The sequence below is a fragment of the Osmerus eperlanus genome, chromosome 1, assembly GCF_963692335.1.
Source record: "Osmerus eperlanus chromosome 1, fOsmEpe2.1, whole genome shotgun sequence".
Lineage (NCBI taxonomy): Eukaryota > Metazoa > Chordata > Actinopteri > Osmeriformes > Osmeridae > Osmerus > Osmerus eperlanus.
In genome coordinates, this window is record NC_085018.1 from 7,978,499 (window position 1) to 8,005,426 (window position 26,928).

The 26,928-nt window shown below is 42.8% G+C and overlaps 2 protein-coding genes across 8 annotated transcripts in view; one reads left to right on the forward strand and one right to left on the reverse strand.

Annotated features, from left to right (window-relative positions):
- The window catches only part of LOC134017258 (limbin-like), a 38,531-nt gene extending 20,459 nt beyond the window's left edge, over positions 1 to 18,072 (forward strand). For 2 of the 7 annotated variants that reach the window (XM_062456701.1, XM_062456710.1), the window contains exons 13-24: positions 1,777 to 1,936; positions 2,245 to 2,421; positions 2,938 to 3,227; positions 3,424 to 3,613; positions 3,706 to 3,849; positions 4,048 to 4,275; positions 9,067 to 9,296; positions 11,850 to 11,937; positions 13,012 to 13,187; positions 15,703 to 15,801; positions 16,270 to 16,699; positions 16,734 to 18,071. In XM_062456701.1, coding sequence (XP_062312685.1) covers positions 1,777 to 1,936; positions 2,245 to 2,421; positions 2,938 to 3,227; positions 3,424 to 3,613; positions 3,706 to 3,849; positions 4,048 to 4,275; positions 9,067 to 9,296; positions 11,850 to 11,937; positions 13,012 to 13,187; positions 15,703 to 15,801; positions 16,270 to 16,684 — 2,197 coding nt within the window. In that variant the 3' untranslated portion in view covers positions 16,685 to 16,699; positions 16,734 to 18,071. Of the gene's footprint in view, positions 1 to 1,776; positions 1,937 to 2,244; positions 2,422 to 2,937; positions 3,228 to 3,423; positions 3,614 to 3,705; positions 3,850 to 4,047; positions 4,276 to 9,066; positions 9,297 to 11,849; positions 11,938 to 12,339; positions 12,378 to 12,446; positions 12,628 to 13,011; positions 13,188 to 15,702; positions 15,802 to 16,269; positions 16,700 to 16,733 lie in introns of those variants that run through there. The other 5 variants (XM_062456720.1, XM_062456754.1, XM_062456738.1 and 2 more) reach the window with 5 other exon arrangements.
- Positions 18,073 to 22,080: 4,008 nt separating this feature from the next.
- Positions 22,081 to 23,319, reverse strand: LOC134035104 (zinc finger BED domain-containing protein 5-like). The gene has a single exon (XM_062480340.1). It carries the CDS (start codon positions 23,317 to 23,319, stop codon positions 22,081 to 22,083), a length of 1,239 nt encoding a protein of 412 aa, XP_062336324.1.
- Between the last annotated feature and the right edge of the window lie 3,609 nt (positions 23,320 to 26,928).

Sequence of the window (26,928 nt, forward strand, 5' to 3'; positions counted from 1 at the left end):
CATAATAAAGCATAAAGCTTGCTGCGGCGTGTGATATTTGCAATGTACGGCCCGAGAAGGTCTTGCAAATAAATGAGTCCTTGTCCGCTGAATCGATATCGCTCAAACAAGAACTCATCCGTGTGAAATAAAGGATCTTGGCAATCGCGAAGAACTCTATTGGTATGGAAAGCTAATCGAACTAAAATATAGCTCCTTGGTCAACTGGGTCTCTCAAAAAGGGAGCTGCCATGTTATTTTCCGGGGGTGTGGCAAGCTTATCCAGCTACACTTACGTTAGCCTGCTCTGGAGCAGGTTAGTGCTAATTGATATGTTACTATGGTGATTTATCGAAAGTTGCTTCCACGAACCAAAAAGAGGGGCGTTTTTTATCTTAGCCTGAAAATTAGCTTGCTAAACCGCTTAGCAAGCTACGACGAATACCCCCCCAGGTGGTTTTAGTGTCTCATTCATTCCTGTTACTCCATCAAGCATGGGGATTAACTAAAAGACAATTTTACTAAATATATATACATTTTCAATTTGTTTACATGACGTAGAGAGTAGACGTACAGTAGGATAGACGTTGAGTAAACTTTCGCAGTTTGAGCATCGCTTTGCTGATTTCAGGAGAATGGCTGAGAAGTTTTTTGTGATGAACCCGAAACATTTTTGTCACCCTGATGCTGCTCGGAAAGTCAGAGCGCTTGCGGAGTTATATTTGGAATATCTGTCTAAGGCCGATTATGTGGTTGATGAATTTGTTACACTTCGATAGGCTACTATGTACCGTGAGCTGAGCATGGAAAAACATGAACTAAACACACACAGCATCCTACCATTTCTCATTGACAACGACATGGACCATGCTTTCCCCAACCTTGCCATTCTTTATCGCATTTACTTCACAATACCGATAAGCAGTGCTAAGGCAGAGAGGACTTTCAGCCGTCTGAAATTGATAAATAATGTGTTTGTGTTTTGACCTGTGTGTAGGCTATGAGTTTGCTGGTTTTGAGAGATGCACAATACATGTCAGTTCGGAAAAGAAAATGATTATAGTCTAGTGGAATTTTTGTTCAATCGTAGCATGCCTGTAGGTGGTCAACTGCAGTGCGCGTCACGCGTGTGTGTGTTGCACACTCGTTTTTTTATTCATGGAGAAAGGGTTTCGCGTGTAGCTTGCCCAAATTGTTGCTGAAAGAATTGTTATATAGGCCTATGTTTGTTTATTATTAGTTGTCACTGTTAGGATGACTATAGGCTACTGTCTTTAACTTCATTTTGGGGGGCTTATGACCTCTTATCGTTGAATTTGAATATAGTGTATTTGGTAAATGGACAGATCATTAAACCCATGTTATGCATGGATTTGTGTAGGCCTACTGTGTGTGAAAGATTCTAATGAATGCTGAATGCGAGGCTAGTGGCCTAGGCCTACATTTTGTTCGCACATTAGGGGCTATGATGACTGAACACTGGCTAATATGTGCTGTTCACAATAGAGGTTGCCATTGGTTACTTTTTATTGTTATATTTTATTGCACTGCAAAATATTAATAACAGGGGGGCCCCCAATCAGTTTCCGCCCCCCCTGAGACACAACCCTTGCTCCGCCCCTGTGTGGTAGCCTACCACATATCATATCAGATCAAACGACTTGTCAACAACAGAATTATTTGTAGACCTTTTTTTACTGTTGACGATCGATAACATCGACAAATCGTTTCAGCCCTAATTGGGTCACTGTCATCTTTACAAATGCAGCCACAACATTTCTTCTTTTTCTCCACCAGGGGGGGTGCTGTGTCTGAGGAAGAGATAAACCGAGTTCAAGATGAGGCCCAGAAGGATCTGATGCTGGTCAGGCAGGGTCTGGATGAAGCACTGACCCGGGAACGGAGAGCCATGCATTGTGGTCTGGTCAAGAAGAGAAGAGACCTTATCTCTGAGACAGTGAGTTGGGTGTTGTTGGGTGATGTGCAAGTAAAAGCTTTATTATTCAGAAACAACACATTGTTTTATTACAAGTAATAACTAGGTCCTTTAACTTTTTATAAAAATTGTGTAAAGTATCCTTGTATGACTTATAAATGTCTAACTGAAAGGAAGGAAGAAGGAAGCACATATTTTCCACATTTCTTTTACCAACCTAACTTGAACTTGACGTGAAAATAAATAAAGTAACAATTATTATTCTAACAACCGCAATGTAGTTTGAAGACATATCCCTTTAGGTTGTAATGGAACCAATTTCTCTGCAGCTTCAGGGTCACAAGAAAAGGCAGAAGGAGCTATCGTGTGTCTGCAGAGGGCTAGAGGAGAGAGTAGAGCCGAGCCAGCATCTGCTGTACTGGCAGAGCCTCCTGACGGCCCAGTGTCTGGAGCTGGGAGAGCTCATCAACAACTTGGACGAAGGAGCTGCTGCCGACATCCGCAAAGTGAAACCTGAGCTGTTCTACTTTTGCCGATTAGCCATTGGCCTTTCAACTCCATCTATCCACATTATTGATTATTAAGACATTTCAGTTAAACCGTTGGTATTCCACAATAAACTTGTGATATAGCTGGATTTGTGAGATCACGACCACTTGAGAATCCCCTATTGCAAAGTTCCAAGTTATTAGTTTGTACCATAGTGGTTCAGACCAGTCAGTGTCCTGTGAGGAACTACAGGCAGCTACAGGCATGGTTGATGTTAGCACATGATAGACGGTGATAGACAGATGGTTCCTCCAATCACCTGCCAAGTATTCTTTCCAAGGATGACTTCCCAGATGTGTAACAATCCATCTGGCGAGTCAGTTTAAGTACACAGTTTTCTCTGAAAATAGTTAAACAGAATTTCGGAGCAATCTAAATGTGATTGTCTCTTATTGTTGGCTCTCTTAACACTGTCTGGATGTTAGGGTCTGGTTATTTCCTAACATTCACCTCCACATTCTCTTGTACGACAGGTCACCATGCGTCTGATCCACAGTGCCCTGGTGGAGGTCAAGAACATCCAGCCTGCAGCAGCCCTGGCTCTCTGGCCCTCAGGGGCACCCTGCTCCTTCCTCCAACCAGACCCATGCTCAGGTCCAGGGCTGGGGGCCAGTGCTCTGGCTGAGGCCCAGGAGAGGCTGCACCAGGAGGGCAAAATGGCTGTGCGTACCCTGAGGAGCACTAGAGAGGCCTTACAGGAGGGGATGGAAAAAGAGCTGCAGGAGCAGCAGGAGCTCAGGGCCCGGGGACACACATTTTTTAGGTACTCTGCCTTTTATTTTTTATTATTACGACTATTATTATTTATCTGATATAATTATCTTGAAAGACGTACGTTTCCAGCATTGCTAGACGTTTGAATTATTTTAGTTAAATGAAATCACTTTCGTGTTAAATCATTGTTTGTGAGCCATTGTATCAATATTATTTCTCTATATTTCTTCTTGTATTCCTCTCAGGACTCTCTGCTCATCCCAGCTCAGCTTATCGGATGAAGATCTGCTATGCATGAAACTCGAGTTCCAGAAGTGTCTGTCTAAGATGGACCGCTGCTTGGTTCTGCCCCACGCCCTCTCTAGATCCAAACTCCAGACTTCTCTGTCCAATTGGAGGAAGATTGAAGACCAGACCAAGTGTAAAAAGCCAGAGGTAAGAAAAAAACTCCAAAAACACATTAATTGCAACCTGTACAGTTTTTTTTCTCACCAACAATATATCTTTTTTTTCTTTTTTTTCCCCAGAGAAAGACGAGGTCTAAAGAAAAATGTACCATGACCATACAGAAACCAGACTACTCTGAACTACTTCTATTCCAGAAAAGACTTGAGGACAGTATCCATCTTTTTGAAAAAGAGAAGGAAATAGAGAGAAGTGCAATGGAGATGGTGAGGGTGTAGACAGGTTGACTCATTTGAAGTTGACAAGCTAACCTTTGTCATCTTAAAAGATGGTTACAGCAGTTAACATTTGCCATGGGTTAATGTCTGGACGGACCCATGAAACAATGTAAAAACCTTTTCATCCCGAATATGGAAAAACTTGCATTGTTCTATTTTGTTTATTTGTGTCCCTATGGGGTTCAGATCCTGGAAGAGATGCGGATAGAAAGGGAGGAGGAGCTCTGGACCCAGGCAGACAGCCTAGCCATCCAGATGGCCAAGCTCCAGTATCAGAAGGCAGAGAGGAGGACCAAGGTCCTAGAGACCTCCAGAGCCATGCTCACCCTGCAGAGCCTCCTGATTGAGGAACTGCGATCCAGAAAGAGTCTGGGAGGTGTGGAGATGCTCCAGAACATACAGAGCCACTACCTGGTAAGTAGGGATGCACCGATCCGACTTTTTCTCGATAACGATGCTTGGGCTTTGTGTATCTGTCGATACCCGATACCGATCCGATACCGTTGTTGAATTAATAATAAACTGTATACCTTCCTTCCACCATGTGGAAGAGACTAAAGGCACCAGACTTCCCTAACTAAACATTACTTTCCTAACTAAGACAAAAACAGAAGTACAAAGTCCTTGTAAACATTTTCAATTATAAATTTAGAAAGATTTAGCCAAAGTTTTTAGCATGAGTGCAATGCCAAAGCAGATGAACCACTGTCTCTGGGTGCTCGTCACAGAAGGTACAATTAAAAAGTATATCCTTTTTCAGGGTATCCGAGGGGTCTTAAAGTATTAAAAGTTGATAAATCCATTTCGGGAAAATGAAGGCCCTTAAAAGGTATTTAAAAGTCTTAATCCCGATTTTATGAGGTATAAAATTTTGTTCAAGCTTTGTTCAAAACGTTTGACTCCAAAAAGTTTGCATAAATATATTTATTTTCCTCCCCATATTATAAACAACGACGTGCTCGGTCAGGGAGTCACGTTTTTTGCGAAATGCACGGTTAGGTGATGTCGCCCTCCACATGTCGCTGCGAAACAGACTCCGAAATGGGGAAATGTAAATTTACGGACTCCTGGTTGGAGAAGGATGAGTTTATACAATGGCTGAAGCCTGTTGCTGAAAACAACCGTGAGGCGTACTGTACATATTGTAATAAGAAGATTAGCGTTGCCTCGATGGGCATCAACACTGTCAAGCAGGGCTGGACTGGGACAAAAAAATCAGCCCAGGCATTTTGGCCCACACCCACCGTGATTGGTCAGACACATTCCCTGCAGACAGTCCTCTTAAAATATGCGTGCATTCTATGATATGAGTTGCCTAGTGTTCTGTGTTGATGTGATAGTTTTGGATCCTCCAAGAGGGGTCTCAAGACTTATTTGTTGATCTTACACTTGAATAATTAATTAATTCGTAGAGTTATGATTTGTTTATTTATGGTATTTTATGGTATTATTTTTATTATTATTGATATTTGATATTGTATTGCCATTATTGTTATTATTACTATTTTCCTTAATATTGGCTTAGCAACTTTTAAAAACAGTTTACCGTTTATTTTTAACTATTGTAAGATTCATATTGGGCGCTCATAAAACACACATACACACAGCCTCCCTCCCTTGCTGAGAGTCCCTGTTAATTTGCCTACTCCTTACCACGTCGTCAACTACTCTTTCTTCCATCTTTTCCTCACTCGCTCCCATGGCCCTGTCATGGTCACTCTCCTCCTCTTCTTCCCTGACCCTGTCTGTATGTTTCTGCCTCTGAGCCAGCCACCTCTCTTCCTCTACAGGTAATGCTGAAGTTGAAGCTGCTAAAGCCCCCCCCCCCCCCCCCAAAACATGTTAAAAATGTTTGCACATTTTGTGGCATTCGCCTGTAGATTTGTATCTTTTTCTCCCATAACTTTTCTGTGCTTCCCCATCGTCTGCCGACATCAGGGTGGCTATGGGCGGCACATCAACGATGCGCACGGAGGATAATCTGTTGTCTCAATAATGCGGTGAATCACCACTCGCTGAACTCAAACATTCAAATATTTTAATAAACCTTGCCTTTGGCTTCAATTTATTTATTCGAGCTTTGTTTCTTCCAAGCTTATTATATGAGTTCTGTTGTATGGTTGTGCTCTATAGATTTATTTGCAAACTACAACTGTTTATTAAGTTAAAGGTTTGTTGCAAATTAGAACTTGAAGTGGCAATGAGGTCTTAAAATATTTTGAGGTCTTCAAAAAGTCTTAAAAAGGTATTGAAATTAACTTCAGGATTCCTGCATTGTACCCTGTTTTTAAACGTCCTCATGTAATGACTTGCAGGATAGTATCTATGGATAATCTTAAAGGAAACTTCTTTAACTTTGTTAAATAGTAAGTATGTTTGGGACAACATCCAGACTTTTTTCCAACAAATATTCTCAACAAAATGGTTCCAATAGGGAATGACACTGGGAGAAGATACATCATACAACTCTTCCAGCATGCGACAAACGTACTGCTGACAAATGACGTAGGATGTGCTGCTACGAAAAATAAATAAGTAAATGGATCGGCCCGTGGATCTTTTAATTTTTCCGATCTCCAATCCAGCTATTTTGTCAATATCGGGGATGATATCCGATCTTAAAGGGGTGATTGATTGCAAAACCGATTTTACCTTGTCATAGTTGAATAACGACAGTTCGGTGGGTAAAATGAACATACAGTGAACCTTAAAGTCCATTGACACCTCTTTCCTATGCAAATCTGAAAATGAAAAAATGTGGCTGTAAAACGCTAGCTTTTCAACAAAGCCACCGGACTGACGTCAGTCCGGGGACCGCCTTTTTTGGCTCTGGTCTGTATCTTTGTCACGCCCCAAAATTTACATCCAGACCAGCCCACTCACTGGTGTTATTGCCCAGTCCGAGGTAGCGTAGATCTCTGATGCTAGTTTAGCTGCGCGCTGCTCTGTGTAGGCTACTAAGCAATTACAAAGAATAACGTTTTGAAGTATAACAAGGATATTGAAAATGGACCACGGTCGTAAATGCTGTGTGCATTCGACAGGCATGGCTGATGTTTGTCTATGAGAAGATCCCGGCAAAGTTCGACACTCAATTATTCATTTGCTCTGAACATTTCACCCAAGACAGTTTTGACAACCTTGGACAAATTCAAGCAGGATTTGCTAAGAAGCTGAACCTGAAAAGATGTGCTGTTCCGACCGTACGCTCATCGCAACCGCAAGCTGTAAGTAGGCTACAGTATGATTTTGTCGGTAACAGTTATTAGCAATGCTAACGTCTCCTGTATCTAGCGTAGGTAGAATGCTAAATACGTTTCTAAACACATTAACATACTTTACTTAGCAAATGACTCTACCTAGACTAGCTGTAGTCGGCATCAGAAGGGAAGCTTCCGAAAAAATAGCCAGAAAACAAATAGCAGTCTGGCCTATTGCTAACGCCTGTCTAGATTATCTATTTGAAAGAACTGGAGAAAGGCAGGTGCTAGATACAGGATACGTTAGCATTTCTAATAACTGTTACCGACAAAATCATACTACAGCTTGCGGTTGTGATGAACGTAAGGTCGGAACGCACCTCTTTTCAGCAACAGCTTCATAGCAAATCCTGCTTTAGCTACATTGTCCCAGGTTTTCAAAACCGTCCTTGGTGAAATGGTTCGCGCAAATGTGTCGAGGGTCGAACTGCACAGGGATCTTCTACGCTACGTTATAGACAAACATCAGCATGCCTGTCTAGTCAATGTTAGCTAGACTCTAGCTCATCTGCTTTTTATTAACGCTGATTTGCAAGGAATGCAAGAACAGCTAGATAGTGAAAACACCTAGACTGTAGGCATGTAAACTAGTTTAGCTTGCTAACGCAAGAGCATAGGTAGAATGTGTGATGATTTAGCCTAGTTTATTGGCAATGGGGCTAACGTTGTTTCATGTTCCTGACTGTTTCAATCAAATAAATAACCTGTGTTATGTAAATCTACAATTCACGATGCATGTTTGTCCAGATCTTTGTCAGGTTATTTTTCAGCAAGATGTCTAGAGATAGCTAACTGAAGCTGAGTTGAATCACGATATAGTTTGGTTGCTATAAGCTGTAACGTTCTACCCACCTAAGTCAATCCAGTTTGCTTCGACAACAGAAGTGGAAACAACTAACGTTATCATTTCAAATGATATCTAGTCAATCGGTTGAAAACAGTGTTGTGTAGACACAATAGATTTATTTGCGCGTTTTTATTTCAAGTCTCCACCTTCGGTGTTTCAGTGAGTGCTGTTGACTGTGTTGCGTTTTTGCTCCCAAGCTACACTCGTTGAAAACCAACCAATCAGCGCGCAGCTCAATATTGCAGCTAAATATTAATGAGCATACTATAAAAGGAGAAAAGCTAGTGTTTTTTCCCGGGAAAATATCAGAGGATCTATCAGGGGGCATAGAACAGCACCCGGGCCATTTTCAACCCAACCAATGTTACATACCCTATTCGGAGACCTTAAGGAACCGTGTGAAATACCCAAAAAACCCAGTCAATCACCCCTTTAATATCGGATCGGTGCACCCCTACTGGTAAGGAAGAAAGTGAATGATGTATAGTTCCAACAGACCTTAAAAATAACATTAAACTTAATGTAAAAGGTAAGTTTGTTGTGTTGCATCTGTGCAACTAGTACACACACACACAAACATTGTACACACTAGTATAATTCTACTTTAGTATTGTACATTTACTCATGCATGATGGGTATTTGGTAACACTTTATAATAAGTCAATGATTTTTGGCATTTACAAAGCTAATAGTTAATCCTTTATAAAACATTAACAATACATAATAAAACATTAACAATACATTATTACATAATTACTGAGCTATTATTAAACACTGTTAATCATTAATAAACACAAAATATGTATTTGATTAGTAATACAATTTTTCATAACTGCATTCCCATACTTTATAGACAGCTTGTTAACATAGTTGCAAACCAGTAGTAAAATAAGCTGTTAATGGTAGAAAGCATGAGTAAATAACTAACAACATATTTACTCATGTCTTTAATTAATGTACACCAAGTTAAATACATGAGACACACTAATACTTATTAGGGTGTGTTAACACTTTGTAAATGCCAAAAAGTGTTGACTTATTTTAAAGTGTTACCAGGTATTTTAATAAATACAGATATATATTTTTGACTTGCGGCAGGGTTTGGAAAACGCAGAACAACAGCTACAACAAGAGAGGGCAGAGTTTGAAGTACTGGAATCTGGACATGCCCACCACAGGCCATTTCAAGACCCAAAAGACAGTGAGAGAGAGGAGGACGATGTGCAGGCAAGGACACTGTTCCACGTACAGAATCAGTGCAGGATGGCCACCATCCTACAGGAGGCGCTCTACAAGTGTGAACAAGTCAGCTTGTTGATGACTCAGAGGTAACATTTCATTGCCAATTAATATCTTTTGTGAAAATGCAAAGTTAGTAGTTCTGTGGTTTTCAATGAGCAACACCATTTTGAGAGGTTGTATAATATTCAAGTTTTTAAAAGCTGTTGTAGATCAGCAGTTCATCATCAGTGCTTGGATTAATCAAATAAGTACTTAAAATATACGCTTTCAAAAGCGTACAACAATATAAAAACATGGTAAACATTACATTTTAGCATAGTGCATTGGCAGTTGACTTGAACAATTTATGCAATGCCCATCTCAGTCCCCTGATGTAAACCCCATTGAATACCCGTGGGCTGAGCTGAAGAGGCGACCTAGGACCCTGTATGATCTGGAAAGATTCTTGAAAGAGCAGCGGTCTCAGATTCCTTGCTCTGTACTTTAATAGAGTAGTGCACAGTGCCCATGATGCAGTCGGTGATTAAGATGCAAGTCAAACACACAAATACAGATATCCATGCCTTAAGAAACCGACCAAGGAGGCTTAAGTGGTAGGAATAGTGCCAAGTCTGTGATACGAGCTGGTGATTATAATGTCATAGTTGATTTAGTGTTAATAATTTTTTTCACATTTGCATTGTGCAGGTAGTTTTGACATCAGTAAACACATTAATTTATATAACAAAATGCACTGATATACAGGCTACTGAAAGTATCCACTTTCAGTGTTTCCTCTGTTGATTTTGCCGTGGCGGCCCGCCACAGCTAAATTTGTGCCGCCACGGTATCAGAAATAGGGCTGTACAAAAAAAAGGCTGTCTATCAGCAGTGATTGTTAAGCCCAATTTATACTTAAGGTCGCAGACACTTTTGAAATGGTCGCCGACAGAAATGACGTCATGGTCGACACTTTAAACTGTCGCTTGGAAGTGTCGGCTACCAGGAGAAATTTCTACTGGCGCTGATGTCATCACATGGTGTCGCTCAAGTGTGATTGGCTAGATATAGACGGCACGCGTCGTTGACTTCATTGTTCGAATTTTCAGCGAGCGCTGTTTTCCCCTGCTCTATTGCTAACAGCAATACTGTTAATAATTCCTCCTCCTCTAAATCCAATTCCTCCTCCACTGTCAATTATTAATTGGCAGCATTTATGCCATTTAGAACATTATGAGTGGAAGGTGTCTTTAAGCAGCCTAACCTTATTGATTTAGGGGAAATAGGGTTCGGACAGACCTGCCCCCCAAAAAAAATCCTAGAGGAAACACTGACTTAATCATAATAGGCCGTAATTATCATACATATTCGGGGGGACACGTCCCCCCCCCGATATTCAAATCTGGTCAAAATGTCCCCCCCAATATATTGATATATAAATATAAATGTGCTACGCTACGACAGGCAACCACACAAGCTGTCCGAAATTATCATAAAAAATGTAATTTGTCCCCCCCAATGTTGACTCCATGACTATGGCCTTGTCGTTCTGTTAAAGGCAGGGTAGGCAATGTTGCTGAGTAGCACTTTTTGTCATATTTGCCGAAAATAACTTTACGTCTTGATAGCAACCAATATATCTAAAGGTTATATCTAAAACATCTGTGGCCGTCGCAATACTGTAATAAACACGACCAATCATTAAGGGGTACCCTGACTATTGATTAGACGGGCTACCTGTCCGTCTACCTACCCACGTGCGCAAACTCTGCCCCTGCACTCAATGCGCGTTACTGTCGATTTGTGGGAGTGGTTTTGAAGGGAAGGGGTGGGATATTTTGGTTTGAATTGTGTCAAACAGAAGCTAAAATAGCTAGCTTCGCAAGCTAGCTATTTTTTACCCTGCCTGAAAGCAGCTGGTTCAATGTTATGCTAGCAGTCAGCACTGCTAACTAATTGTAGCTAATAACCTTCCAGCTATATCTACTGAAATAGACCATCCACTCTAAATATTGACTTTTTCTTAGTTAGCTGGAGCTAGTCATGCTCTTTCAACTATGGGATCTTTAGACAGGTGTGTGCCTTTCCAAATCATGTCCAATCAACTGAATTTACCACAGATGGACTCCAATCAAGTAATAGAAACATCTCGAGGATGATCAGTGGAAACAGGCTGTGAATACTTATGTACATGTGATTGTTTTCAATTAGCAAAAAAATAATAAAAATAATTATGGGGTATTGTGTGTAGAATTTTGAGGGAACAAAGCATTTAATCAATTTTGGTAGTGTAATAGTGCAAGCTCAATATGGTCGAAAAAGATACTCTGCCAAACTGGGGGCAAATAATTTTTTGAACATTTCTAAATGCATATCCAAACAATGTCAAATGTGGCACTGAGCTCCATTGTTTTATAAACACTGAGCTCCATTGTTTTATAAAAATGATAGGAGATAATGCTCAAGATAATTGTGGTAAACTCGCTGCCCTAAAATCCCATTGTAAAAAATGCACAGACACACACACACACACACACACACACACAGATTCCTGGCATTATTAGAGAGGTTAAGGAGAAGACTCAGTGCTGTTTTATTGGCAATGGGAGTTTGTACATTGTTACTACACCACTTAGGGCATCTTAATGTCTGTCTTTCAGGTTACAAGAGTCAAGTGCCAGGAGTCAAGCCATGGAGGATCTAAAGGAACAGCTGGAGCTAAAGTGGCTGTATGCTAACTGTGATCAGGTGACCTGACCCTCAACCAGTATACAACCCCTACCCCAAATTATAACATTTGGAAATTTTTCCTAATTGGCAAAACATTTGTTGTATTCATTAAAGGGGTCATTGACTGATTTTATAGGGTATTTCACACTGTTCCTTAAGGTCTCCGAATAGGGTATGTAACATTGGTTCAAAATGGCCCTGTGAAATAGCCCTATAAGGAAACGAGCTGTTTTCTCCTTTTATGGTATGCTCATGAATATTTAGATGAGCTGTGCGCTGATTGGTTGGTTTACAACGAGTGAAGCTGCGGAGCAAACACGCAATATGGCCAACAGCACTCACTGAAACATCGAAGGTCGAGATTTGAAATAAAAACGTGCAAATAAATCTATTGTGTCTACACAACACTGTTTTCAACAGATTGACTTCTGTTGTCGAAGCAAACAGGATCGACTTAGGTGGGTAACGTTACAGCTCTTTGGTGAAATGGTTTGAGCAAATTAATAATTGAGTGTCTAACTTCACAGGGATCTTCTCATAGACAAACATCAGCCATGCCCGTCGTGTGTTTGGTTCCTTGGGAAGATTATGAAAAGTGTCAGCATTCCCTGTACAGCCTGGAACACTGCATTTACGACTGTGGTCCATTTTCAATATCCTTGAAAAACTTCCAAACTTTCTTCTTTGTAATTCCCGTGGAAGTACACAGAGCAGCGCGCAGGTAAACTAGTGTCAGAGATCTACGTGAACTCTGAGATTGGGGTGTGACAAAGGTACAGACCAGAGCCAAAAAAGGTAGAGCCACCGAACTGACGTCAGTTCGGTGGCTCTACCTTTTTTGGCTTTTTGGAAACCAACCGTTTTACAGCTACATTTTTTAATTGTGAGATTTTTATAGGAAAGAGGTGTCAATGGGATTTGAGGTTCACTGCATGTCCATTTTACCCACCGAACTGTCGTTATTCAACTATGACAAGGTAAATTTGGTTTTGCAGTCAATGACCCCTTTAAGGCTGTTGCAAGTGAGAATCATTCATCAAGTAGCATCCCAGAGGCCAACCCTTAAAACTGGGATCACATTTTTTTCCCCAGGATCTAGAGTTTGTAGCGCTGCTGGTGAAGCAAAGTCAAGTGTCCATTGAGGTTCTCCTGAAAGCCCTGCGCCTCCTCCTCCCCACTCTGCCAGAGTCTGAGCTCCTCTCCATCATAAATGCCCTCTGTCCCAAACAAGCCCTCGTCTCGCCCAACATGGAGCAAGAAAACACAGTGTAAGAACTGCTACAAAACAGATGAAAAATGCTATGCTTCCAATGTGTCAGGTCACAGTTTGCCATACCTTGTCAATGGTTATTACTGGACGTCTGGTTATTGAGTATCTTGTGAGACAGTTGTTATTTAAACTTGTCTTGACAGGCAATTTTCTTTGCCTTGGATCTAGATTGCTGTTGAGTGCTCTGAACAACTCACCAGATATTTCCAAATGTGCCTGTAAATGAGAGCAGTTGAATAATTGATGCTGCTAAATTCAAACCAGTTTGTTTCATATTTCTAAAGCTTGATAAGACTGACCGAAGAAATATAATGATTTAATATGTGTGGGATTGGTTATTTTGGTTTCAAACTAAATGAGAGACTACCTTAATCATCTTTATTCTTTATCACTGTCTAATAAGACCATAAAGAATATAATTTCGAAGACCAGGTATAAGAATTGTTTGGGGGGACTAGTCATGATAACTCATTTTGGATTCAAAATGACCTAGAAAAATAGGTTATTGGTTCATTTACTCTCCAATCAAGATGTTATGTCTGCATTACAACCTTGTGTAATGCAGACATCGTAGCAGGGTGTGGGTGTTAAGAATGAGTGAAATTTATTTAGAATATAGTATCGATTTAAAAAAGAAATGTGTAGAACAGATCATTTCAATGATAAACACATCAAATCATATTTACAAAGGATTTATTTAAGTATTTAAAAATGAATTAAATGGTCTAATTTAGAGAAAGACAGAAAATATTGCTTGGGTCAAGACAATGGAGTTGAGGCTAGTATTGGAATCTAAATTCAGATTATGTGCAATAAATGTTTAATTTCCTTTACAATTACAAATCAGAAAGATAGCTCACGCCAGTGCTATGAGAAGAAGAGTGTGTTAGATTGTAGTTATGTTTGATCAGGGCTGATCAATGTGAGCCCTCTGTTGAGTGTGAGGGCTCATTTGAAGAAGATCTTGGATGAATATCCAAATTATTTTGCTCCAAAGATTGTGAGACGGAGTCTGCATTATTTCAGTCAGAGTTTGCAATGAGAATTGTGTTTTGGAATTACTTTGTAAACAGTTCTGATGATGCTCATCCATCCTTCCTGTTGTTTGGGAAACTCAGGTTAGAAGCGTGACTTGGTGTGATCCTTTGTAATGCTAATCCTGACAGCGCCATCATAGTGGCATAGGTGGACTCAAAGATGGATTGTCATCTTAGAGTTCAATGTACAGGAGGAGTCCTGTGTCTGAGGTCAGAAGGTGATTGGTAAAAAGGGGAAAGTTGGGTCATCCCATCTCCCCCTCTTCCATCCATACTTACTGTAGGTGTGAACTGGTTTTAGGCTGGTTCACAAGAATGTTCAAATTTTTGTTCTGGACGTCTTTTTGTACAGTTACAAAATATAGTTGAATGATTGTTTTATAACTTTAGGTTTATGTAGATACCAAGGATGACTGATGTGGTCGGATGAGACTGCTACATCTATAAATCTATAAACTCTGAGATCATATATCATTGTCATGCTATTGCAAAACCACATTGATTTTTTCATGCACTAATGGCACTTAAGAAAAAAAAGAATTGCACAATGTTTTTTGATCCTTGAGAACACCAGTCTCCACGACTACAAGGTAGACTCACCGACATTCTCCACATCTGGAAAATATTTTTTGATTGTGAACAAAAATACTAATTGTATTAATATTACAATAGCAGGCATTAACGGCTCCCAGTTCGAGTTAACCTAAATCACAAACATAAGCTGCTGGGACAGAAAATAACTTAAACTTACTCAGACATGTTACGTCCTATGCCTTCTCGTTCTGATTGCACAGCCAAAGCCGCAGACACTCCAAAGCATCAGTTTTTACAGAAAAAAGTAAAGAATCATTGTGTAGCCCATTGTACATCCATCATACATCTGCTGGGTGATGCATTGGCCAAGCCTTGTAGAACACTTACATTTAGTCATTTAGCAGACGCTCTTATCCAGAGCGACTTACAGTAAGTACAGGGACATTCCCCCGAGGCAAGTAGGGTGAAGTGCCTTGCCCAAGGACACAACGTCAGTTGGCATGACCGTGAATCGAACTGGCAACCTTCGGATTACTAGCCCGATTCCCTCACCGCTCAGCCACCTGACTCCCTACTTACTGTCAACTTCTGGCTGATGTGGGTTTGGACCCTGTACTTGAATAATGCTCCATGTATGAGGTCACCTGGGACCATGGTTGTCTAGCCAGAGAAGAGGAAAAACCTTAAGTGGAACAATATGCATCTTTGTTGGGTGTCCGTCAGCTCCTTTATTCTCCTTTGATTTTGAGTTGGCTGCATAACCTTTTAAAATGTTTTTATTATTATTGTGTACCAGGTGAATAAGGTGTTTTTGGTATTCACCCTCGTCATATTGACATTAGGAACTGGAAGCGAATATGATACAGAATATCTTTCTAACTTGCCCGGTTTATGCAGCTTGGCTGAATGAGGCAGTGATCATCTATCCATTTCTTCCACCAGGTGGCCGGAGGAAGCAAGCAGATCGATTATAGTTCAACTATGGGAGGGTATGGTGTGCAGTAATGCATTACACCCTATTGCCGACAAAGACAGAATCAGGTGAGCGTAAGCAAACTAATTAGTGAATGAGACTGTTACATGTATTAGCATAGTTCCCAGAAGAATATTGCAGGGGATTTTGGCAAAAAAATTTGGGCCGCTACCCACATGGTTAGCTGTGTTGCTCATTCCACGAATGCACGATCCTTACAAGTTGTACCTCGTTGTAAAGGTGACTAATCAGGCTTTCCAACGATATAAAATACAATACCAATTGGTATTATTGAAGGAGAGGAATAATCGACCGAAATAACGTTTCCAAACTTTTTTTGAGTTTACATTAGCCAAGGGTGAGTATTAGACTACTGTACACATGTGGTCTTGTTATGTCGGACTATTAACATGCTAACAAATTCCATGTTCTTATTACAAAATAAGTGTGATTTTCACTTGCCAGTTTATCTGCAAATGCATGAGGAAACCAATTTGACGCAAACAACAACTCCTTTGTCCTCTTGAATGTCTCAGGTTCAAGGAGAAGAGGCAGTGCCTGCTGGAGAAGCTGTTCCCCAATCCACAAGGAGAAGCCTTGCAAGATGTTATGGCAGTACTCGTCCAGGAAAAGAGAGAGAAAGGGGCTGTACCCAACACACAGCAACCCTCTCATAAACCAGTCCTGACCGGAATGATTGCCTCAGAGCAGCTCAAAGACTCTGTTGTCATTTCAGCTGGAGGAGCAGTAGATGAGACTCTGTTTAGCCCATGTGAGTTACCTGGTACATCAAGCTCTTCCAACACTCTAATGGACATTCCCACTACTGGCGAGAGGGTGTTTGTGTTTCGCATCCCACCAGAGCCGCAAGGCAATATGGCCATCGCCAACAGGAAGAGGAACTTTCTCAATCTTAAAAAATGTTCTGTTGCTCCCACTGACCAACTTTGATTTAATGTCATAATGCTGTTTCTAATGTGTTGTTCAAAAATGTATTAACCTGTTTCTAATGTGTTGTTCAAAAATGTATTAACCTATCAGTGGTTCACCTTTTATAGTAATTTTCCACAAAGTTTGACTAATGCCCAAATATTCTATATAGTGGATATTGTACTTACGAATATTATGAAGTCGAAAATAATTTGTACAAATGGTTTTAGTTGATGCGTGTAAAACTGATTTGTTGACAGATTTCTTTGAGAGCAGCTGTTTCCCTTTTCTGTATAATCTCTAATAATGCCAGGAATCTCTGTGTGTGTTAGTTATGGGAAGTTTGGATCATTTTACTGACTAGGTTCTTTGAATCTCGTTCAGTGAAACAAACAAACATTTATCATATTCTAAAGGAATAAATCTTAATGCATCTAAACCAGCCAAGATAAATTAGAGTAGGCTATAGGAAAGGGAAATTGCACATTAGTGTGGCAGACAATATTTTAAAAGAAAAACTCCTGCATTAAATACCGTAGGCCTACCCAGCTAACATGACGTTGCGGCAACGTTGCCAGTAAGTGCTCAGTTGGTAACCCGCGACGTTACCTTCTGGCAACGTTGTGGCAACGTCGTAGCAACGTTATAAAGGGAATGTTGCCAGTTGGTCCCATGGACAACGTTGCCACGACGTCGTACCTTGGTCGGCTGGTTACGTTATTTTTAGACCCGTGGGCAACGTTGCCGCGACGTTGTACCTTGGTCGGCTGGTTACGTTATTTTTTGGTCCCATGGACAACGTTGCCGCTGGTTACGTTATTTTTTGGTCCCATGGACAACGTTGCCGCAACGTCGTACCTTGGTCGGCTGGTTACGTTATTTTTAGACCCGTGGGCAACGTTGCCGCGACGTTGTACCTTGGTCGGCTGGTTACGTTATTTTTTGGTCCCATGGACAACGTTGCCGCAACGTTGTACCTTGGTCGGCTGGTTACCTTATTTTTAGACCCGTGGACAACGTTGCCGCGACGTCGGACCTTGGTCAGCTGGTTACGTTATTTTTTGGTCCCGTGGACAACGTTGCCGTGACGTTGTACCTTGGTCGGCTGGATACATTAATTTTGGTACCATGGGTTAAGTTGCCGTTAGTCGCTCTTTGGTCGCAGGACAACGGATCTCGAGTGCAATATAGTGGTTTATCCAGAGATGGAGAGATCACACTGGACTGCTCTCAGTTCTGACACTTTTGCAATGTAGCCATAGTCTACATTAATTTCAATCACACACAATATTAAATGTTGCACCCAGCACGTATACATGTAGACAATGCATGTAATTCATGTGCAGCTCAGCCCCAGCATGTCATTGGTCATCAATTTTCTCATATGCAGAAACATAGCTTTAATAAATAAAAGACTGAATTTGGAATATAATTTAGTCTTTCATTCTTTACTATAAACATGTACAAAAGCAATCAATGTGAGATGTGTAACATGATTAAGCAAACATTCTTTGTATAGCACACCAAAGCTGTATGACACACAATGCAAATTTGTGCTCCAATAATTTTGTAATACAAAATAGTTAAATGTGACCAAAAGGTAAGCGACTCTTAAGAGTTTCATTTCCAAAGACAAGTCATCACAGAATATTAAAATTCTTCCTGAGCAAACCTGCCCCTCAGTCTGCCCCTGAGCAACAACTTTGCGCATGCCCATTTCAACGCATTGTTGAAACTGGGGTTTCAGAAGAGATTTTGCAGGGATTCAACCGTTTTGTACGCATTGGATTTCAACTGGAAATTAGCTACTTCAAAGGTGAGTTTCTTTACAGAAATAGTTTTAAATATATAAACATATTTTCAGAAATTGGATGGGGCATGCTATTACGTATATGTTTGAAATTGAGGCTATTTAGCCTGTTTATGTGCCATCAGATTCACATTGTTTACGTTAGGACTAGCTAGAGGTTAAACCCTCCAGAATGTTATGTTGAAATACTGAAAATGCATAGGCCTACATGTTATCAAAGTTTAGCGTCTCACAAATCACCCACAAAAGAATCAGTGAAAATAAACGTTCTGTTAGAAAACCTTGTCCCAAAATAGTTTATTTAGCCAGGAATTTTCAAAGACTGGAGCTACTGTAGCGCGTGGCTGATCACGCTTTGATCACAGTCGGTCATGGCATTCTTCCAATTTGTACATGACATCTGTTTTTGGGTAAGTGTATTCGTTTTAACATTTAGATGCGTGAGTTCTAAATATTTCCGACGCTTCCACGAGTTATTTTTCCAAAACGGAAGCTAGGTAGCTTTAATTAGCTTCTGTTACCTAGCAACCTAGCATAATACTCGTACCAATGCTACTACTTGCTAGTGTTACTTGTTAGCCTACTAATTGTAAATGTTGAAGCCATACTATAGCGTTTGTCATATAGTTTTTGTCTATCGGAAAATAGTCGGTTGGAATGTTCAGAATCACAGATGTGCGACGCTACGCTGTGGGGCCCTGCTTTCGAACGATCACATATGTGCGGTGCTACTCCTTTAATATCAATATGCTAATACTATGTACATAAACTATGTAGCTCCCTCCAGTAGTTAAGCACGAGTCTTGGTTTATTACAGGGTTTTATTTTTACTTCTCGATAGTATCAACCCGTGAGAACTGGGCGGACACAGAGAAAAACAAAGGACAGAAATAAGAAGCTACACGCTAGCAAATAAGAAGCTACACGCTAGCAAATACAAGCTATGCACTTAAATACATTACATTACAAAACACATTCAAAGAAACATACCTCGTAGGCTGCCTTCACTTCAGAGGGGCTAATTTCAATACTCAATCTATATTTTCTCATTATATTCTTGATATTCTTCGTATAGTGGATTAAGACTAAGACTGCTGGCGTTGTGGGAGATCCCATCAGGCAGCCCAATGTACACTGAAGAAGCCCTGTACCATCTGTAAAGGAAAACACCTATCAGTTCTTCATGAGGTAAACTTCAGAGCCCCGAAGGAGGCACACCAAGAAGAGAGTCATCTGGTCAGTACAACAGCTGAGGTGCTCTATCTGGAGAGGCCAGCAGACCCCAGCCGTGTCCTGCTCAAAGTCATCAGAGTGCACCTCCAACACGGAAGCCGTACCCTTGACACATACGCTATACTGGACGACGGGTCGGAACGTACAATGCTCGTCCCAGAGGCGGTGAGGAAGCTCAGACTACAAGGTACTCCTGAGGATCTCGCCTTGAGAACAATAAGGCAAGATATTCAGACTCTCCGGGGTGCAGCAGTGACATTCCTCATTTCCCCTGTCTTACAGCCCAAGACTAGTTTTCTCATTAAAGACGCCTTTACAGCCACACGCCTGGGGTTAGCCGAACACTCCTATCCTGTAACTAGCCTTCAGAAGAAGTACAACCACCTGGCTGGTCTGCCGCTACGGTCGTTCGAGAATGCCCAGCCCTTGATCCTTATTGGAGCCGATAATCCTCACTTGATCACTCCCATCGAACCAGTACGGTTTGGTCCACCTGATGGGCCAGCAGCCATCCTGACCAGGCTAGGATGGACTCTCCAGGGGCCAGCGAGGTTGGTCGAGCAGCATCTTCGCCCACAGCAATGTCTGCTGACGTCCATAGCCCCACCAGAGGCAGAGCTCCTCCGACACGTCGAGAAACTCTGGCAGGTAGATACCCTACCGTTCCGAAATGAAAAATTAGTTACTCGTTCGAGGCAGGACCAAGAAGCTGTTGATCTGCTAGAAGCGAAGACAACACGAGTGGAGGTGGATGGAGTGTTGAGATATGCTACCCCGCTACTTCGTAAGAAGAACATGCCTCACTTCCAGGCCCAGAAAGAGGCAGTCCTTCCCAGCTTGAGAAGCGGCTAGCCAAAGAGCCGGTGCGGGCCACCATCTACAGTTCAGAGATCCAGAAGCTGATTCAGACCGGGGCAGTCGCCAAACTCAGCCCTGACATCCCTGCACAAGATCACGAGTCGTGGTATATAATAACTGTTCCCACCAGAATCAGGGCCTCAATCTGAACGAGTCACTCCTGCCGGGGCCTACCTTGGGTGCATCTCTTTTGGGAGTATTACTGAGGTTCAGGGAGTATGCTGTTGCGGTCAGTGGAGACATCAAGGCAATGTTTCACCAGGTCCGCCTTCTTCCTGAAGACAGAGCCCTCCTGAGGTTTGTGTGGTGTGACATGAGGAGAGAGGACCCCCCTGATGTCTTCGAATGGCAGGTACTTCCCTTCGGTACTACCTGCAGCCCATGCTGCGCAACCTTCGCGGTCCAGAAGCACGTAACAGAGCACAGCATGCCTGGAGAAGATGTGCGATTCTCCATAGAACGGTGCTTCTACGTCGACAACTGCTTAACCCTCGTGCTGCCTTCGGGTCACATGACCCAAAGGTTCATAACGAACCATCATTGTGTTTACCCAATTTTACCCAATACAAAAACAAATAAAAATACTTTTCTTTTAACCTTCGCAATGTGGGGGGTCTGAGACAGCCCGACGGTTAAAAGAAAATGCTTCACTTTGTTTTTGTATGCGGTAAAGTTGTCGCAATACGACGGTGGGTCACAATGACTGATGGGTCAGAACGACCCGAGGAGAACACAAGGGTTAAAGAGCTTGCCGAACCCTGGTGTAGCGAGACAGCTAGTGGATAGGCTGAGGGAACTCCTGTCGTCTGGAGGGTTCGAGTTACGGCAGTGGGCTAGCAATGTGCAGAGTGTTGTTAACCACCTACCAAAGGAGGCGAAGTCGGAAAGTACAGAGCTCTGGCTAGCTGAAGATAAGGCAGATGCCCCTGAATGCACTCTTGGGCTCAGTTGGCACTTCCAAACGGATACCTTGGGGCAGTGGTTCCCAAACCTTTTCTGCTGGGCCCCCCTTTGGTACATAAATCTTTTTTTCGCGCCCCCCCCCCCCAAAAAAAAAAAAAAACAGGACACACATACACATATTTTGTTTTCAGACTCCATTGCAGTTTATTATTTATATTTGCACATTGTAATTAATACAAACCTCAACCTTTTTTGAACAAATAAATGTAAACTGCCATAAGCCACAGGTTGCAAAAAACGATGTAATTATCTTAATTGTAACTGTTTTCAAGCATCTTAACTGTGTAATTATGTTCAGTGTAACAGGTTTCTTTTTTTAATATTCAACATTGCTATCAATGCATTTTTTCAAAAATTGTCTCTCTGCAAAAATGGGTTTTAAAACATGACCAACTCCCTGAGAAGAAAAAAACAAAAACTTAAAGGTTTGTTGTGCAGAACTTACACCTTTAATCCTCACATCTTTTCAGTGACTGGTGTGGGCCTGCTTCATGCTGCAGATCTTCTCAAATCTGGGTTGCAGGTTTGAGATTGCCACTCTGAGAGTTCATTTTCAATGTCCAGCTTTGATCTGTATTTTGTCTTGATTGAGGCCACAGCAGAAGGCCACGGCAGAAAAACCTATCTCACATAGGTAGGATGTGGCAAAAGGAAGAAGTATGGCCAGGGCTCTCTTACCTAGCAGTGGGTAAACTTTCTCCACTCCAATCCAAAATGCAGCCAGTGTCTTTGACTGAAACTGCAGCCTCATTGTTGAATCAGAGGTGACATCAATGAACTGTTCCTCCTCCGATGTGCTGAAGTCGGCAGGTGGTGTTGCACTGAAGGGGTCACGGATCCAGTCATATTCTTTGGATTCCTGAATCAGGAAATATTTATAGAAATGTTTCTGAAGGGCAGAGATGTGTGCTTCCATGCATGGGATCACTGTGTTCTGCAGTTTGTTCTCTTCAATGAATGATTTCAGGTTCTCAAATGAGTCCACATTTCCATCTTTCACTCGATGTAGCCACATCTCAAGTTTTCTGGTGAATGATGTGATTTTATCTGCCAGATGTGGGATGTGTGTATTTGCGCCCTGCAACTGCAAATTCACTTCATTGAGTTTCAGAAACATGTCACTGAGGTATGCAAGTTTCATGAGGAACTTATTACAGTAAAATTTGTGGGCAAGATCATTGCCCTCTTCTTTCAAAAAGATGACGATTTCATCCCCCAGTTCAAAGACCCTGGACAGCACCTTCCCACATGACAGCCATCGGGACTCGCTGTGAAACAGAACAGCTGTGTGGTCGGAGCCCATTTCCGCGCACAGTGCCGAAAAAATCCTGGCTTTGACAGGTCGTGTTTTGATGTAGTTGACGGTAGCAATGACGTCGGTCATTACATCGTTCAGCTCAGGACTCAGCTGTTTAGACGCCAGTGCTTCGCGGTGTATCATGCAGTGCGTCCACTGCACATTGGGGTTGACGCGCTTGATGAGCGCTTGCAGCCCTCCCCGTTTCCCAGCCATTGCCTGCGCCCCGTCTGTGCAGATCCCCACACAGTCCTCCCATTTCAGATTGGCCTCTTTCAAGTAAGAGTCAATGATTTTAAACAGTTCTTCTGCTGTGGCTCTGCCAGTAATTTGTTTGCAGAAAAGCAATTCCTCCCTCATGTCATCTCCATCTATGAATCTGACGTAAGTTATCAACAAACAGTCTTTGTTACTGTCAGTGGCTTCATCCATCTGCAGAGAAAAGCGGCTGTCACGCACTTTATCATTAAGCTGCTCCTCTATGTCCTTTGACATGTCATAAATGCGCCTGCCGATGGTGGAATAGCCCTTAGTTTGCTGGCTGCAGTGTCATCAAGAATTGTTGAAACCATGTCCATAGCACAGGGAAGTATTAATTCCTCCGCTATTGTGTGCGGCTTTTTACACTGTGCCACTCGGTAGGCAACTTTGTATGAGGCGAGTTGAGCATTTGCCGGCACAGATGCAGCTTTAGTAAAGCGAGACTGTTGTGCACGGCAGTTTGAGTTTTTGTCTGAAAAACTCAACTGGTTTGTCTTTGTGCTCTGGATGTTTTGTCTCCAAGTGGCGTCTTAGCTTGTTCGGCTTCAAGCTGTCACAAGCTAGCACTTTGAGACAGACAACACACTACGGTCTCTCCTCATTACCCACCGTTGTACAGGTGAAGCCAAAGACAAGATATGTCTCGTCATATTTTCTAATCTTTGCCTTTTGCTTTGGAAGCACATTTGGTGATGCTTCATCCTCTGGTTTTCGTTTAAACCCTGTCAAAAACTTGTCCATGTTATGCTAATGTTATGCTTATCGAATGATTCATTCATTCCATCCGCGGGCCGCGGCGGCCCGCGCTCCCGGCCCGCGCCCCCCCTGCAATGTCTCTGCGCCCCCCACTTTGGGAACCACTGCCTTGGGGTATAAGCATCGACCTGTGAACTATGGCTTACCAACCATGAGGAATGTATACAAGGTTCTTGCAAGTCAATATGACCCCTCGGGTTCATCTTACCCTATACGACTAGGGCCAAGGTACTGGTTCAACGTCTCTGGGACAAGAAAAGAGATTGGGATGACCCCCTGCTCCCGCAAGACCTGTTACAAGCCTGGAAAGACTGGGAAGAAGAGCTGCAGGTCTTGCCACAAATACGTTTACCCAGATGCTACGAGCCAGAAGAGGTGGATCAGTCAGACATCAGAAGAGAGATCCACGTGTTCTGTGATGCATCTGAGAAGGCCTATGGGTTGGTTGCATATCTCAGGACAGAAGGAAGTAGAGGGGTGATACATCTATCCTTTCTTATGGGCAGGTCTAGAGTAGCCCCGAAGTGCACACACTCTATGCCCAGGTTAGAGCTCTGTGCAGCACTTACTGGAGCTCAGCTGGCGAAGGTACTAGAGAAGGAGCTTACCCTGAACAAAACCATCTGTTGGACTGACTCCACCACTGTTCTGACGTGGCTCCAGTCAGAGTCATGCAGGTTTAAAATCTTTGTTGGCACAAGAGTTGCAGAAATTCAAGAGCTCACGGATGCTCAAGTATGGCGCTACGTGGATTCGGCGAGGAATCCAGCAGACGATATTACCAGAGGCAAGACCTTGAGGGAGCTCGCCAAAGCCAACAGATGGAGCCAGGGACCATCATTCCTCATTCCTGAATGGCCAGGGAATCCTACTACCAAATCCGAGGAAGATGCATCAGAGCTCCGGAAGCCCACCTTCTGCGGTGTCGCCTCTGCAGTGTCTAGTTCCCAAACAGCAAAGGTGGTTCAGTGCAAGACGTGGAAAGAACTAGTGGAGCTGACAATGCAGGAGCAACACGGGGCGGCAAACCAAGGCGGTGACTACACCGCAGAGGATTATCTGGAAGCTGAGAACCGTATCTATCGGAAGGTTCAGCAAGACAGCTTCCCAGACGAGCTACGACTCCTGAAGGCAGGTAAACCTGTTCCTGTCAGCAGCCGCCTAGTTACTCTGGCACCCGAGTTAGACGAGAACAGGGAGCTTATTAGAGTTGGAGGTCGACTCCGTCGAGCAGAAGGCATGGAACCGTGCACAGTGCATCCCATTGTTCTAGACCCTAGTCATCTGTTTACAAAACTCCTGATTCAAGACTACGACAACCGTCTGTGCCATCCAGGCCCTTAGAGGGTGTTTGCTGAAATTCGACGCACATTTTGGATCCTGCGAGGAAGGGAAGCCATCCGTCGCTTCCAGCTCACCTGCACAGACTGCCGGAGGTGGAAGGCCAGACCGGCTGTCCCCAAGATGGCTGACTTACCAACCGCACGCCTACGACTCAACAAGCCAGCCTTCCATTCGACAGGCATGGACTGCTTTGGACCCTTTCCCGTTAAATTGGGGAGGCGGACAGAGAAGAGATGGGGGATCATATTCAAGTGTCTCACGACCAGATGTGTTCACTTGGATCTCTTGACCAATATGGATGCTGATTCCTTTCTAATGGCTCTTCGGAGATTTACTGCCCGTCGTGGGATACCTGCTGAGTTGTTTTCTGACCAGGGAACAAACTTTAGAGGAGGAGAGAGGGAGCTGCGCGAAGCCTTCACTGCTATGTCGCCAGGTCTGCAGCAGCAGCTGGCTAAACAGAAGATCGCCTTCCGTTTCAACCCTCCTGGTGCACCTCACTTTGGGGGAGCCTGGGAAAGAGAGGTCCGCTCCGTCAAGGTTGCACTCTACACCACCGTGGGGAGTCAGCCTGTGACGGAGGAAGTGCTGAAGACTGTCCTTATAGAAGTGGAAAACATCTTAAACTCGAAGCCTTTGGGATATGTATCCTCCAGTATTTCGGACCCAGACCCAGTCACTCCGAATCTCCTGTTGATGGGGCGGCTAGATAGTTCCTTGCCTCAAGTGATTTACCCCGAGACCGAACTTCTCAGCCGACGCAGATGGAGACACTGCCAGGTCCTTACAGAGCACTTCTGGTCTAGCTTCATTAGGAACTACTTGCCTAGCCTACAGGCCCGTCAGAAGTGGCATGCTACACCAGCCGATCTCACTGAAGACACAGTAGTTATGTTAGTCGACCCACAACTTCCTACAGCTTTACGGTCGATTGGACGGGTAGTTAAAGTGCATCCAAGTGCAGATGGTCACGTGAGATCAGTAGAGATCAAGATTAAGGACAAGACGTATACACGGCCAGTGGCACAACTGGTCGTCCTCCCAGCCATCTCAGAGGGAGATGATCCTGAGGATACAGCTGCTGTTACCCTTCAGTAGCCTTTTTCAGGAGCAAACTGACAGTTTGGGGGCAGCTGTACAAAAGGCTATAGAGCTACTGTGTTTGTGTGTTGTAGGTTACCTGTTAAACAGTAGCTCCGCCCGTTAGTGACGCGAGTGCAGTGCGACTCGTTAGTAGCGTGACTAGCATCGAGAGGAGAGTTACGTTGCTAGTTAGAGTTTAATGTTGTGCATGAGCCAAGCGGTGTGCGTCAATGAACGAATTACCACACCTTACTTTCACTACTCATTAAACCTCCATAAGTCTGATCGTTTCTGGATCCATTTGTGTTCTAACCGACATCAAGGGCGAACACACTCCGACAACACCCCTAAGGTTTACAGTCCCCTTAGCTCTCCCCAACAGTGTTATTTGAAATGTTTGTGTCTAAGCAATCAGAAAAAACTGTAAATTGTCTTACCACCACAAACATCTAGACATTTAGTTCATAACATAAGTCATTACATTCAAAGGTTGAGTCTGTTGTCATAATTGTAGGCCTAATTCACCAAACAGCGTTTGCATGCAGAGTTCTGCCTAAGGGGTGTTTGCTATGTTTACATTCATGTTTGTATTTTTTCCTTTGTGCTATGCAATGCTGTAAAATAGTCTTGTATTTTCTGTATTACATTCTCAAAAATGAG

Excerpts from the sequence above, each read along its gene's own strand:
- LOC134035104 (XM_062480340.1), bottom strand. The coding sequence starts at position 23,319 with ATGTCAAAGGACATAGAGGAGCAGCTTAATGATAAAGTGCGTGACAGC.